The sequence below is a fragment of the Sebastes umbrosus genome, chromosome 21 (assembly GCF_015220745.1).
Source record: "Sebastes umbrosus isolate fSebUmb1 chromosome 21, fSebUmb1.pri, whole genome shotgun sequence".
NCBI lineage: Eukaryota > Metazoa > Chordata > Actinopteri > Perciformes > Sebastidae > Sebastes > Sebastes umbrosus.
In genome coordinates, this window is record NC_051289.1 from 455,128 (window position 1) to 467,614 (window position 12,487).

At 47.0% G+C, this 12,487-nt stretch overlaps 2 protein-coding genes across 2 annotated transcripts in view; both read left to right on the forward strand.

The window, feature by feature from the left end:
- LOC119480982 (NACHT, LRR and PYD domains-containing protein 12-like) overlaps positions 1–12,487 on the forward strand; it is a 705,305-nt gene that overhangs the window by 65,518 nt on the left and 627,300 nt on the right. The gene's annotated exons all lie outside the window — the stretch shown is intronic.
- The window catches only part of dnah5l (dynein, axonemal, heavy chain 5 like), a 76,581-nt gene that overhangs the window by 19,390 nt on the left and 44,704 nt on the right, over positions 1–12,487 (forward strand). The window contains exons 27-47 of the mRNA XM_037757683.1: positions 1,479–1,571; positions 1,693–1,796; positions 1,937–2,033; positions 2,106–2,186; positions 2,881–3,135; positions 3,492–3,641; positions 4,147–4,265; positions 5,166–5,302; positions 5,401–5,563; positions 6,261–6,372; positions 6,471–6,599; positions 7,651–7,850; positions 8,237–8,390; positions 8,475–8,585; positions 8,704–8,859; positions 9,401–9,529; positions 11,042–11,257; positions 11,352–11,498; positions 11,587–11,759; positions 12,048–12,118; positions 12,262–12,369. Coding sequence (XP_037613611.1) covers positions 1,479–1,571; positions 1,693–1,796; positions 1,937–2,033; positions 2,106–2,186; positions 2,881–3,135; positions 3,492–3,641; positions 4,147–4,265; positions 5,166–5,302; positions 5,401–5,563; positions 6,261–6,372; positions 6,471–6,599; positions 7,651–7,850; positions 8,237–8,390; positions 8,475–8,585; positions 8,704–8,859; positions 9,401–9,529; positions 11,042–11,257; positions 11,352–11,498; positions 11,587–11,759; positions 12,048–12,118; positions 12,262–12,369 — 2,905 coding nt within the window. The remainder of the gene's footprint in view (positions 1–1,478; positions 1,572–1,692; positions 1,797–1,936; positions 2,034–2,105; positions 2,187–2,880; positions 3,136–3,491; positions 3,642–4,146; positions 4,266–5,165; positions 5,303–5,400; positions 5,564–6,260; positions 6,373–6,470; positions 6,600–7,650; positions 7,851–8,236; positions 8,391–8,474; positions 8,586–8,703; positions 8,860–9,400; positions 9,530–11,041; positions 11,258–11,351; positions 11,499–11,586; positions 11,760–12,047; positions 12,119–12,261; positions 12,370–12,487) is intronic.

The window sequence follows — 12,487 nt, forward strand, 5'->3', positions numbered from 1 at the left end:
ACTGGTACACACTGGTTTATACTGGTTTATAGTGGTTTACACTGGTTTATACTGGTTTACACTGGTTTATACTGGTTTATACTGGTTTACACTGGTTTATACTGGTTTACACTGGTTTACACTGGTTTATACTGGTTTATACTGGTTTACACTGGTTTACACTGGTTTACACTGGTTTATACTGGTACACACTGGTTTATACTGGTTTATACTGGTTTATACTGGTACACACTGGTTTATACTGGTTTACACTGGTTTATACTGGTTTACACTGGATTACACTGGTTTATACTGGTTTATACTGGTACACACTGGTTTATACTGGTTTATACTGGTACACACTGGTTTATACTGGTTTATACTGGTACACACTGGTTTATACTGGTTTACACTGGTTTATACTGGTTTACACTGGATTACACTGGTTTATACTGGTTTACACTGGTTTATACTGGTACACACTGGTTTATACTGGTTTATACTGGTTTACACTTGTTTATACTGGTTTACACTGGTTTATACTGGTTTATACTGGTTTACACTGGTTTATACTGGTACACACTGGTTTATACTGGTTTATACTGGTTTATACTGGTACACACTGGTTTATACTGGTTTATAGTGGTTTACACTGGTTTATACTGGTTTACACTGGTTTATACTGGTGCACACTGGTTTATACTGGTTTATACTGGTTTATACTGGTTTATACTGGTTTACACTGGTTTATACTGGTTTACACTGGTTTACACTGGTTTACACTGGTTTATACTGGTTTACACTGGTTTATACTGGTTTATACTGGTACACACTGGTTTATACTGGTTTACACTGGTTTATACTGGTTTACACTGGATTACACTGGTTTATACTGGTTTACACTGGTTTATACTGGTACACACTGGTTTATACTGGTTTATACTGGTTTACACTGGTTTATACTGGTTTATACTGGTTTACACTGGTTTATACTGGTACACACTGGTTTATACTGGTTTATACTGGTTTATACTGGTTTATACTGGTACACACTGGTTTATACTGGTTTATACTGGTTTACACTGGTTTATACTGGTTTACACTGGTTTATACTGGTACACACTGGTTTATACTGGTTTATACTGGTTTATACTGGTTTATACTGGTACACACTGGTTTATACTGGTTTATACTGGTTTATACTGGTTTATACTGGTTTATACTGGTACACACTGGTTTATACTGGTTTATACTGGTTTATACTGGTACACACTGGTTTATACTGGTTTATACTGGTTTATACTGGTTTATACTGGTACACACTGGCTTCTTAATATCATCAACACTTTAACTTTCACTAAACTCCTCTCCTTTCCTTGTTTCCTCTCCTTGTGTGTTTGTTGTGTATATGTGTGTGTGTGTGTGTGTGTGTGTGTGTGTGTGTGTGTGTGTGTGTGTGTGTGTGAGTGCGTGTGTGTGTGTGTGTGTGTGTGTTTCAGAGCACGGTGAGCAGGCTGCTGGGCGTCGTGTTGTCGGTGACTAAACACATCCCTCTGTGGACTCACGCTCACCTGCAGTACCGGCAGCAGCAGGTACGCCCATCCATCCATCCATCCATCCATCCATCCATCCATCCATCCTTTCCTCCGCCGGCCGTTCAAACAGCCGTTACCAGGCAGCCAATCACATTCCAGCATTTATTCTGTCCGCCAGGTGGAGCAGGCGGCGGGACGGGACGCGGGAGACGACGTCCCGGTGAAGCCGCCGGTGCTGAGGCCTCTGGACAGACAGCTGGCCGAACACCGAGACGTCACCAAGTCAGTCTGATTTATTCAGTTCATATCAATTTCCCATCATCGGCCACTGATCCATCGGGTCCGATGTATACGAAGCCTCCGTCATTTCAACCCGTCTTTGAGCGCAGCTGAGCAGCCCGTTGTGTTGTTGTTTGGAGCAGGTTGGTGATCCAGCTCAGCTCCATGGTGTCGTCTCTGAGAGATCAGGCTGCCGACACTCTCAACGAACTCACTCACTTCTCTACTCTGTGGAACCAGGTCAGTGTGTGTTCCTCTGTGTGGTGTTGGTGTTGGTGTTGTTGAGCTGGACTAACAGCCAGGTGTGTTTAGGACCCAGAGGAGCAGGTGCAGGCCTTCCTGCGGTCCGACCCGTCGCTGACGGAGTTCAGTTCTCAGATCTCCTTCTACTCTGTGAGTCCACTTCCTGTTCATCACTTCTAATGTGATACTCCCGTTGTCATGACGTGTCCCAGATGCTAACGGCTGCTTTACAGATTATAAATTCACAAAGTAACGAGAAAAAAATCTAATATTTTCGCAGATTATAAAATTATGAATTTGTGAGAAAAAAACTTGAATAATCTCTGAAATTATTAAACAATACCTTTACGGGGAAAAAATTATATTCTGTGAGATTAAAAAATAATAAATTTACGAAAATGAATCTTAAATATTCTTCAGATTATATAATTATAGATTTGTAAGAAAAAAAATTTAATATTCTCTCAGATTATAAAATCACAAATATACGACATGAAAACTCAAATATTTTATACGATTATAAAATCATGAATTTATGAGAAAAAAACTTTAATATTCTCTGAGATTAAAAATTATAATTTTACGAGAAAAGAACTTGAATAAATTCTGAGATTAAAAATAATAAATTTGCAAGAACACTTTAATATTCTCTGAAATTATAAATCATAAATTTACGAGAAAAAAAATTCCCTGAAAATTATAAAGTCAAAATTTACAAGACATTTTTTTTTAAATATTTGCTGAGATTATAAATCGCACATTTACGAGAGAAAATTTTAATAAAATCTACAATTCTAAAAGTTGAGTCGCTCTCTTTACCCATGATGCCTTGCTGTCCCTGCAGAAGTTGGAGGTGCAGATTTCGGAGCTGCCGGCGTGTTACACGGTGGGTTCGGTCCTGTTCGACACCGACCAGCTGAAGCTGGCGCTCACTCAGGAGTGTCGTATCTGGAAACGAGCCTTCGGCGCCGCGCTCAACCGCCGGGCGTCCGCCGACATGGACGACATCTTCTCGTTCGTGGACGGGCTGACGAAGCGCCTGCAGCGTCCAATCACGGACCTGGAGGACGTCCGAGGAGCCATGGCGGCGCTCAGAGAGGTCAGCCGGCGTCTGATTGGCCGTCAGACATCACTGATTTATTCATTTATTTGTGTATTTATTTATTTGTGTTTTATTCAGCCTTTGTTTGTTTCCTGTTTTCATTCATTTTTAGAATTTGTAATATATATAATATAATTGTTTTACTGGTTCTAAATAATGAGTTCCTTCTACTACTAGTAGTAGTATTACTGCTAGGTACCGTTAGTACTTTAATAATACTTCTGTAAATCTTCCTGTCTTACCTGTCTTACCTGTCTTACCTGCTCATTCAGTCCTTTTCTGTTATTAATTATTCATAATTCATTCATCAATCCTTCACTCATTCACCTCCTCCATGATGTTCACTGTTTGAGGTCCGGGAGGCGGAGATCCGTATCGACGCCACCATCGGCCCGGTGGAGGAATCCTTCGCTCTGCTCAACAAACACGAGCTGCTCTTCAACGACGGGAACGCCGAGCGCGTGGACGGCCTAACGTACGCCTGGAAGAACCTCGGCGCCCTGGTGAGACGGAGGGAGGCGTGTTCATGATGTCACTATAGGGCGCCCGGCGATTATTTTCATGATCGACTAAACTTTTTAGATTAATCGTCTATAACACGTCAGGAAATATTAAATGTTTAAACGTCTTGTTTAGTCCGAAACGCCAAAAATATTCACTTTAATATGATATAAAACAGACACAAGCAGCAAATGTCCAGATTTGATATTTGATATTTATTTGAATCGATTTTTCAAAATAGTTCTCAGAAAAATGTTGATGATTCATCAGGTTTTATAGTTTCAGATGATACCAGGATCTTCAGCCGCTACGACCTCTGACAGGTCTCTAATGATGTGTTGATGCGTTACAGTGATTAGTGGCGTTAACGTGTTATCATGGACGGCCTCGGTGTTTATAGGTCGTTATTTCTCTGATCTTCTGGTCTGCTCTTGTTTTATTGATGCTGTGTTTCACCGTTGTCGTGACGACCTCAGAGAGACTAAAAGCTGAACGTTGTGATTCCAGGTGGAGCAGAACCAGAACTCTCTGGTGAGGATCCAACCCAGCATGAAGGCAGACCTGCTGTCTGCAGTGCTGAGCTTCCAGAGCGTCGTTCACACCTTCTGCACCGAGTACAACCACAGGTACTCAACGGGGACGCTGCACGGTAACGGGTGAATCACGGTGTACGGTAACCGGTGAATCACGGTGCACAGTAACGGGTGAAGACGTCTAACGTTTATTAGCTGCGATGACGTGTACGGTAACGGGTGAATGACGGTGTACGGTAACGGGTGAATGACGGTGTACGGTAACGGGTGAATGGCGGTGTACGGTAACGGGTGAATGGCAGTGTACGGTAACGGGTGAATGACGGTGTACGGTAACGGGTGAATGCCGGTGTACGGTAACCGGTGAATGGCGGTGTACAGTAACGGGTGAATGGCGGTGTACGGTAACGGGTGAATGACGGTGTACGGTAACGGGTGAATGGCGGTGTACGGTAACGGGTGAATGACGGTGCACAGTAACGGGTGAAGACGTCTAACGTTTGTTAGCTGCGATGACGGTGTATGGTAACGGGTGAAGACGTCTAACGTTTGTTAGCTGCGATGACGGTGTATGGTAACAGGTGAAGACGTCTAACGTTTGTTAGCTGCGATGACGTGTACGGTAACGGGTGAATGGCGGTGTACGGTAACGGGTGAATGACGGTGTACGGTAACGGGTGAATGGCGGTGTACGGTAACGGGTGAATGGCGGTGTACGGTAACGAGTGAATGACGGTGTACGGTAACGGGTGAATGGCGGTGTACGGTAACGGGTGAATGGCGGTGTACGGTAACGGGTGAATGGCGGTGTACGGTAACGGGTGAATGAGGGTGTACGGTAACGGGTGAATGGCGGTGTAAGGTAACGGGTGAATGGCGGTGTACGGTAACCGGTGAATGAGGGTGTACGGTAACGGGTGAATGGCGGTGTACGGTAACGGGTGAATGGCGGTGTACGGTAACGGGTGAAGACGTCTCACGTTGTGTCTGCAGAGGTCCGGGGACGGAGGGCGTGGCTCCGGCTGAAGCCAGTGAGCGGCTGCAGAGCTTTCAGGCTGAGTTTGATCAGCTGTGGAGGAAATACACCACCTACTCTGGAGGAGAGGAGCTGTTTGGACTGACTGTTAACGGTACGACGGACTCCTTCCTTCCCTCCTTCCCTCCTTCCCTCCTTCCCTCCCTCCTTCCCTCCTTCCTTGCTCCCTAATCCCCCCTCTCCTCCCTGCAGAGTATCCGGAGCTCCAGAGGATCAAGAGGGAGCTCTCTCTGATGGCCAAACTCTACTCTCTGTATAACTCGGTCATCGACAGCGTGGCCGGTTACTACGACGTCCTGTGGGCCGACCTCAACGTCGAGAAGATCAACGGCGAGCTGCAGGACTTCCAGAACCGGTACGGCAGGAACCGGTCTCTGTTGAGCTTCTAATTAAAGATTAAATCAGATTAAGACTGATGTAATAATACAGGCAGCTTATTAAGGAAGATTTAAAGGAGTAAATATGATAAATAAGTTATTTTTATGGAACCAATCAGAGCCGAGGAGTCTCTACAGGAGCTGTTAATCACTGCTGGTGAAACTGGTGAACTCGGATAAATGTGATCAATGTGATCAATATGATCAATATGATCAATGTGATCAATATGATCAATACTCTGTTACTGTCATGACTATTTCTGTCCGCACATGGTTTCACTAACAGATTTTACAGTTTAGCTGGAAAACAAGAAAGTTTGTGACCCGGCCGAAGGAAGGAAAGAAGGAAAGGAAGAAAGGAGGACTAGGAAGGAAAGGAAGGAAGGAGGACTAGGAAGCAAAGAAAGAAGGAAAGGAAGGAGGACTAGGAGATGGATGTCATGTTGAAAACAGTCGAGCCAAAACCAAAACCCAGCAGCAAGAATCCTCGTCTCTGATTGGTCATTTTCCTCCGGTCTGTGAAACCTTCCTAATGCTGCCGGGATCACCGGAGGACACCGGAGGACACCGGAGGACACCGGAGGACACCGGAGGACACCGGTTACCTGTCTCCTGCTCGTATAAATAAAGGTTTTATAGCTCCATCTCTCACTCTCTCTTCTTTTGTGTTTTGAGGATCCGGAAGCTTCCGAAGGCGTTGAAGGAGTGGCAGGCCTTCAGAGATCTGAAGAAAACCATCGATGACTTCACGGAGACCTGTCCTCTGCTCTCCATGATGGCCAACAAGGTAGGACCACCTGCCTGACCGTCTGACAGACTTCACCTGTAGTACTTGAATCCACATCTCAAAGTGACTAACGCTGCGTTGTGAACTTTGTCATTGAGGCCATGCTGCCCCGTCACTGGACCCGTCTCAGTGAGCTGACTGCTCACAGCTTCCAGGTGGAGTCGGAGAGTTTCTCCCTCAGAAACATCATGGAGGCTCCGCTGCTCACGTACAAAGAAGACATCGAGGTACTGAAGGGTTAACATACAGACTAGGGATGCTAAGTTACTATTTATTTACTAACCGATAACCGACCCACGTCTGTTCGGCGTAACGTTGCTCCGTCTGCCGGCATAACGTTGCTCCGTCTGCCCGGAGTAACGTTACTCCATCTGCCGGCGTAACGTTACTCCATCTGCCCGGAGTAACGCTACTCCGTCTGCCCGGAGTAACGTTACTTCATCTGCCGGCGTAACGTTACTCCATCTGCCCGGAGTAACGCTACTCCGTCTGCCCGGAGTAACGCTATTCCGTCTGCCCGGAGTAACGCTATTCCGTCTGCCGGCGTAACGTTACTCCATCTGCCCGGAGTAACGTTACTTCGTCTGCCCGGAGTAACGCTACTCCGTCTGCCCGGAGTAACGTTACTCCATCTGCCGGCGTAACGTTACTCCATCTGCCCGAAGTAACGTTACTTCGTCTGCCCGGAGTAACGCTACTCCGTCTGCCCGGAGTAACGTTACTCCATCTGCCGGCGTAACGTTACTCCATCTGCCCGGAGTAACGCTACTCCGTCTGCCCGGAGTAACGTTACTTCATCTGCCGGCGTAACGTTACTCCATCTGCCCGGAGTAACGCTACTCCGTCTGCCCGGAGTAACGCTAGTCCGTCTGCCCGGAGTAACGCTATTCCGTCTGCCGGCGTAACGTTACTCCATCTGCCCGGAGTAACGTTACTTCGTCTGCCCGGAGTAACGCTACTCCGTCTGCCCGGAGTAACGTTACTCCATCTGCCGGCGTAACGTTACTCCATCTGCCCGAAGTAACGTTACTTCGTCTGCCCGGAGTAACGCTACTCCGTCTGCCCGGAGTAACGTTGCTCCGTCTGCCGGCGTAACTTTACTCTCTGCCTGGCGTAACGTCACTCCATCTGCCCGGCGTAACGCTGCTCCGTCTGCCCGGAATAACGTTATGCCAGGCAGACGGAGTAACGTTACTCCGTCTGCCCGGCGTAACGCAACTCTGTGCCTCTTCCTCTGGACATGTTTGCTGATTGGTGCTGGTTTCCTGTGTGTGTCAGGACGTTTGTATCAGCGCTGTGAAGGAGCGCGACATCGAGGCCAAGCTGAAGGACGTGGTGGCCGAGTGGAGCGGCCAGACGCTCGGCTTCGCCACCTTCAGGACCAGAGGAGAACTGCTGCTGAGAGGAGCCGACGCCGCTGACAAGATCGCCATGATGGAGGACAGTCTGATGGTGCTGACCTCACTGCTGAGCAACAGGTGGGAGGAAGGAAGCAAGGGAGGAAGGAAGGAAGGAAGGAAGGAGGAGGGCTGAGGCTAGGAAGGAAGGAAGGAGGACGAGGATTGAGGCTAGGAAGGAAGGAAGGAGGAGGAGGGCTGAGGCTAGGAAGGAAGGAAGGAAGGCAAGAGGACGAGGGCTGAGGCTAGGAAAGAAGGAAAGAAGGAAGGAAGGAAGGAGGACTGAGGCTAGGAAGGAAGGAAGGAACGAACGAATGAGACGGACAGACGGACGAACGGATGAACAAATGAGACGGACAGACGAACGGACGGACTGACGGAGGAACGAATAAACGAATGAATGAATGAACGGACAAACAAACAAACGAACGACCTCCGAATGTCTCCGGTGGTCCTTCCTCCTGCAGGTACAACGCTCCATTCAAGCCGTCCATCCAGCTGTGGGTCCAGAAACTGTCCAACACCTCGGAGATCACGGAGAAGTGGCTGTCGGTTCAGAACCTCTGGATCTACCTGGAGGCCGTGTTTGTGGGCGGAGACATCGCCAAGCAGCTGCCTCAGGTCACATGATCATCACGTTAGATGTTTAGTCGTTTGAACGTTTTCTCTCACGTCAGATCTAAAGTTCGTCTTTGACTCGTCCAGGAGGCCAAGCGGTTCCAGAACATTGACAAGTCGTGGCAGCGGATCATGCAGCGAGCACACGAGCTTCCCAACGTGGTGCAGTGCTGCGTGGGAGACGAGACGCTCAGCCAGGTGCTGCCCACGTGCCTCTGAGCAACACTCACGGTGCCGGTTACCGCCGCGGTGGTTAAACGACACTCACAAGAGAAACGTGTTTCTAAGTTTGTTCTTCTTCCTCCTCTTCCTCCAGTTGCTCCCTCACCTGCTGGAGCAGTTGGAGCTCTGTCAGAAGTCTCTGTCCGGTTACCTGGAGAAGAAGCGCTTGGTGTTTTCTCGTTTCTTCTTTGTGTCTGACCCCGCCCTGCTGGAGATTCTGGGCCAAGCCTCTGACTCACACACTATACAGGTAACACCTCACTTACACAAGTAACACCTCACCTACACAAGTAACACCTCACCTATACAGGTAACACCTCACCTGTACAGGTAACACCTCACCTATACAAGTAACACCTCACCTATACAGGTAACACCTCACCTGTACAGGTAACACCTCACCTATACAAGTAACACCTCACCTATACAGGTAACACCTCACCTGTACAGGTAACACCTCACCTACACAAGTAACACCTCACCTATACAGGTAACATCTCACCTATACAAGTAACACCTCACCTATACAGGTAACATCTCACCTATACAGGTAACACCTCACCTATACAAGTAACACCTCACCTGTACAGGTAACACCTCACCTATACAGGTAACACCTCACCTATACAGGTAACACCTCACCTATACAAGTAACACCTCACCTGTACAGGTAACACCTCACCTATACAGGTAACACCTCACCTACACAAGTAACACCTCACCTATACAGGTAACATCTCACCTGTACAGGTAACACCTCACCTCTCTCTCTCTCTCCCTCTCTCTCTCAGGCTCACCTGCTCAGTCTCTTTGACAACGTTAACAGAGTTGTTTTCAGTGAGCAGATCTACGACCAGATGGTCAGTTTTCAGTCTCAGGAAGGAGAAACTGTGGAGCTGAGTCAACCTGTGCTGGCTCAGGTAAACACACACACACACACACACACACACACACACACACACACACCTGAAGCACCGTCTTATGTAATGTTATGGTATGGCGGTAACGTTATGGTATGGCTGTAACGTTATGTTATGGAGGTAACGTTATGGTATGGCGGTAACGTTATGTTATGGAGGTAACGTTATGGTATGGCGGTAACGTTATGGTATGGCGGTAACGTTATGGTATGGCTGTAACGTTATGTTATGGAGGTAACGTTATGGTATGGAGGTAACGTTATGTTATGGAGGTAACGTTATGGTATGGCGGTAACGTTATGGTATGGCGGTAACGTTATGGTATGGCTGTAACGTTATGTTATGGAGGTAACGTTATGGTATGGAGGTAACGTTATGGTATGGAGGTAACGTTATGGTATGGAGGTAACGTTATGGTATGGTGGTAACGTTATGGTATGGAGGTAACGTTATGGTATGGTGGTAACATTATGGTATGGAGGTAACGTTATGGTATGGAGGTAACGTTATGGTATGGAGGTAACGTTATGGTATGGTGGTAACGTTATGGTATGGAGGTAACGTTATGGTATGGAGGTAACGTTATGGTATGGAGGTAACGTTATGGTATGGAGGTAACGTTATGGTATGGTGGTAACGTTATGGTATGGTGGTAACATTATGGTATGGAGGTAACGTTATGGTATGGCGGTAACGTTATGGTATGGAGGTAACGTTATGGTATGGAGGTAACGTTATGGTATGGAGGTAACGTTATGGTATGGCTGTAACGTTATGGCATGGTGGTAACGTTATGTTATGGAGGTAACGTTATGTTATGGCGGTAACGTGGCGGTCCAGACGGCCGTCGCTCTCGTCTCCGTGGTCAAACGGGCCGACGCTACGACTGTAGAGCACCCAGATACTGACATTTGTGTTCTCTGCATTGAAACGGCCCCGATGGAGCTGACCATACATCTATGGAAATCAGATTGATGGATTATATTCACCAGAAGTATAAAACATTATAAATTAAAACACTAATCTGTGAGGGAAATGTCTTTATTCTTTATATTTCTGGGTTGCTGGATAATAAATACTTCCTGACAATGATCCTGATATATTTGACTTCAGGACGTCTCTGACTACAGACATGCTGGAAACCAAACATTCTACTGGATTCATTTAGAGATTTTACAAAGTAAAGTCTCTAGAAGTGTCTGATTCATCTTGTTCCCTTCATGGTCTAGAGGTCAACAAGTTAACAACAATCACAATAAATCAGAATATTGAATCTCAATACTTTAAAGTACATAGTGAATTGACACCCAAGTATGTTGATAGTATTGAATGGAGAGATAAGCGGATCGTCCCGGCCCTACTGCTTACTGCACAGTGAATGGTAACCTCCGTATCGTGGTACGTATCATAGAGCCAGATTCTTGCTGCTACTAAACACGTGAACATGCGTCATACGTGTGGATTAGATCTTTGACTCCTGAATGCTGCAGCTGTGAGACGTGTCTCTTCCAGGGCAACGTGGAGGTGTGGTTAGGACAGCTGCTGGCGGGGGTGAGGCAGACCCTCCATACGATCATCCGTCAGGCCTACCTGGCCATCGGCGATCCGGGTCTGAAGCTGCTGGAGTTCCAGTCGGCGTTCCCAGCTCAGGTCGGCCTGCTGGGAATCCAGATGATCTGGACCAGAGACGCCGAAGACGCGCTCGTCCTCAGCAAGTCGGACAAGAAGGTGCTTTGATTTTGAAAACAGGTAGCAGAGGGATGTTTTTCCCTACCATGCAGATCCTCTCCCCTCACCGTCCCCCTCTCTGATTGGCTGACAGATCATGCAGACGACCAATCTGAAGTTCCTGGACCTCCTCAACGAGCTGATCGACATGACGACCAGGGAGCTGAGCAGAAACGAGAGGACCAAGTATGAGACGCTCATCACCATCCACGTCCACCAGAGAGACATCTTCGACGAGCTGGTGGGACGGAGGGACGGAGGGACGGACGAGAGTACGGTCCGGTATTATCAGAGCGCCGTTTTTCATCACGCTTTATTATCTCCGTCAGGTGCGTCTGAACGTCAGGTCCTCATCAGACTTTGAGTGGCAGAAACAGTCACGGTTCTACTTCCTGGAGGAGACGGACAGATGTGTCATCCAAATTACAGATGTGGAGTTCAGCTACTGCAACGAATACCTGGGCTGCACAGACCGACTGGTCATCACCCCGCTGACAGACAGGTACACAAGGCTGATTACAAGCCAGCACTTTGACTTCATTAACATTTTGAATGCAGCACTTTTACTTGATTAAACACAGAATAAAAAAAAACACAGTAGTACGCAAAATAAATATACATATATATATACACGTGGAGCGCTATATACCGACTACGTTGTCGCGGGGTATAACAACACAATATTACACTAAAAATAAGGTATTACTAAGAAAAGATTATGTCATTCTAATAACTAGTTCTATTGTAAATGCAGGTGAATGTGTTAACACTCTTCTGAACATCTGTCCAGGTGTTACATCACTCTGTCCCAGGCTCTGGGGATGAGCATGGGCGGAGCTCCAGCCGGTCCGGCAGGAACAGGTAACACACTTCACGTCTGTAGTGACGACTCGGTGAAATGATCTTATACGGCTCTAATTCAGTGTGTGTGTGTGTGTGTGTGTGTGTGTGTGTGTGTGTGTGTGTGTGTGTGTGTGTGTGTGCGTGTGTGTGTGTGTGTTCAGGTAAGACAGAGACCACTAAAGACATGGGTCGCTGTCTGGGGAAGTACGTGGTGGTCTTCAACTGTTCGGACCAGATGGACTACAGAGGACTTGGACGCATCTACAAAGGTGTGTGAGTGAGTGTGTGATCGCTGTAGTTCAGTCGAACTACATGTCGGGGACATTTTTCAGCCTTTTTTTTTTACATTTTTCAGACATTATTCAGACGTAGATTATCCTCTGAATG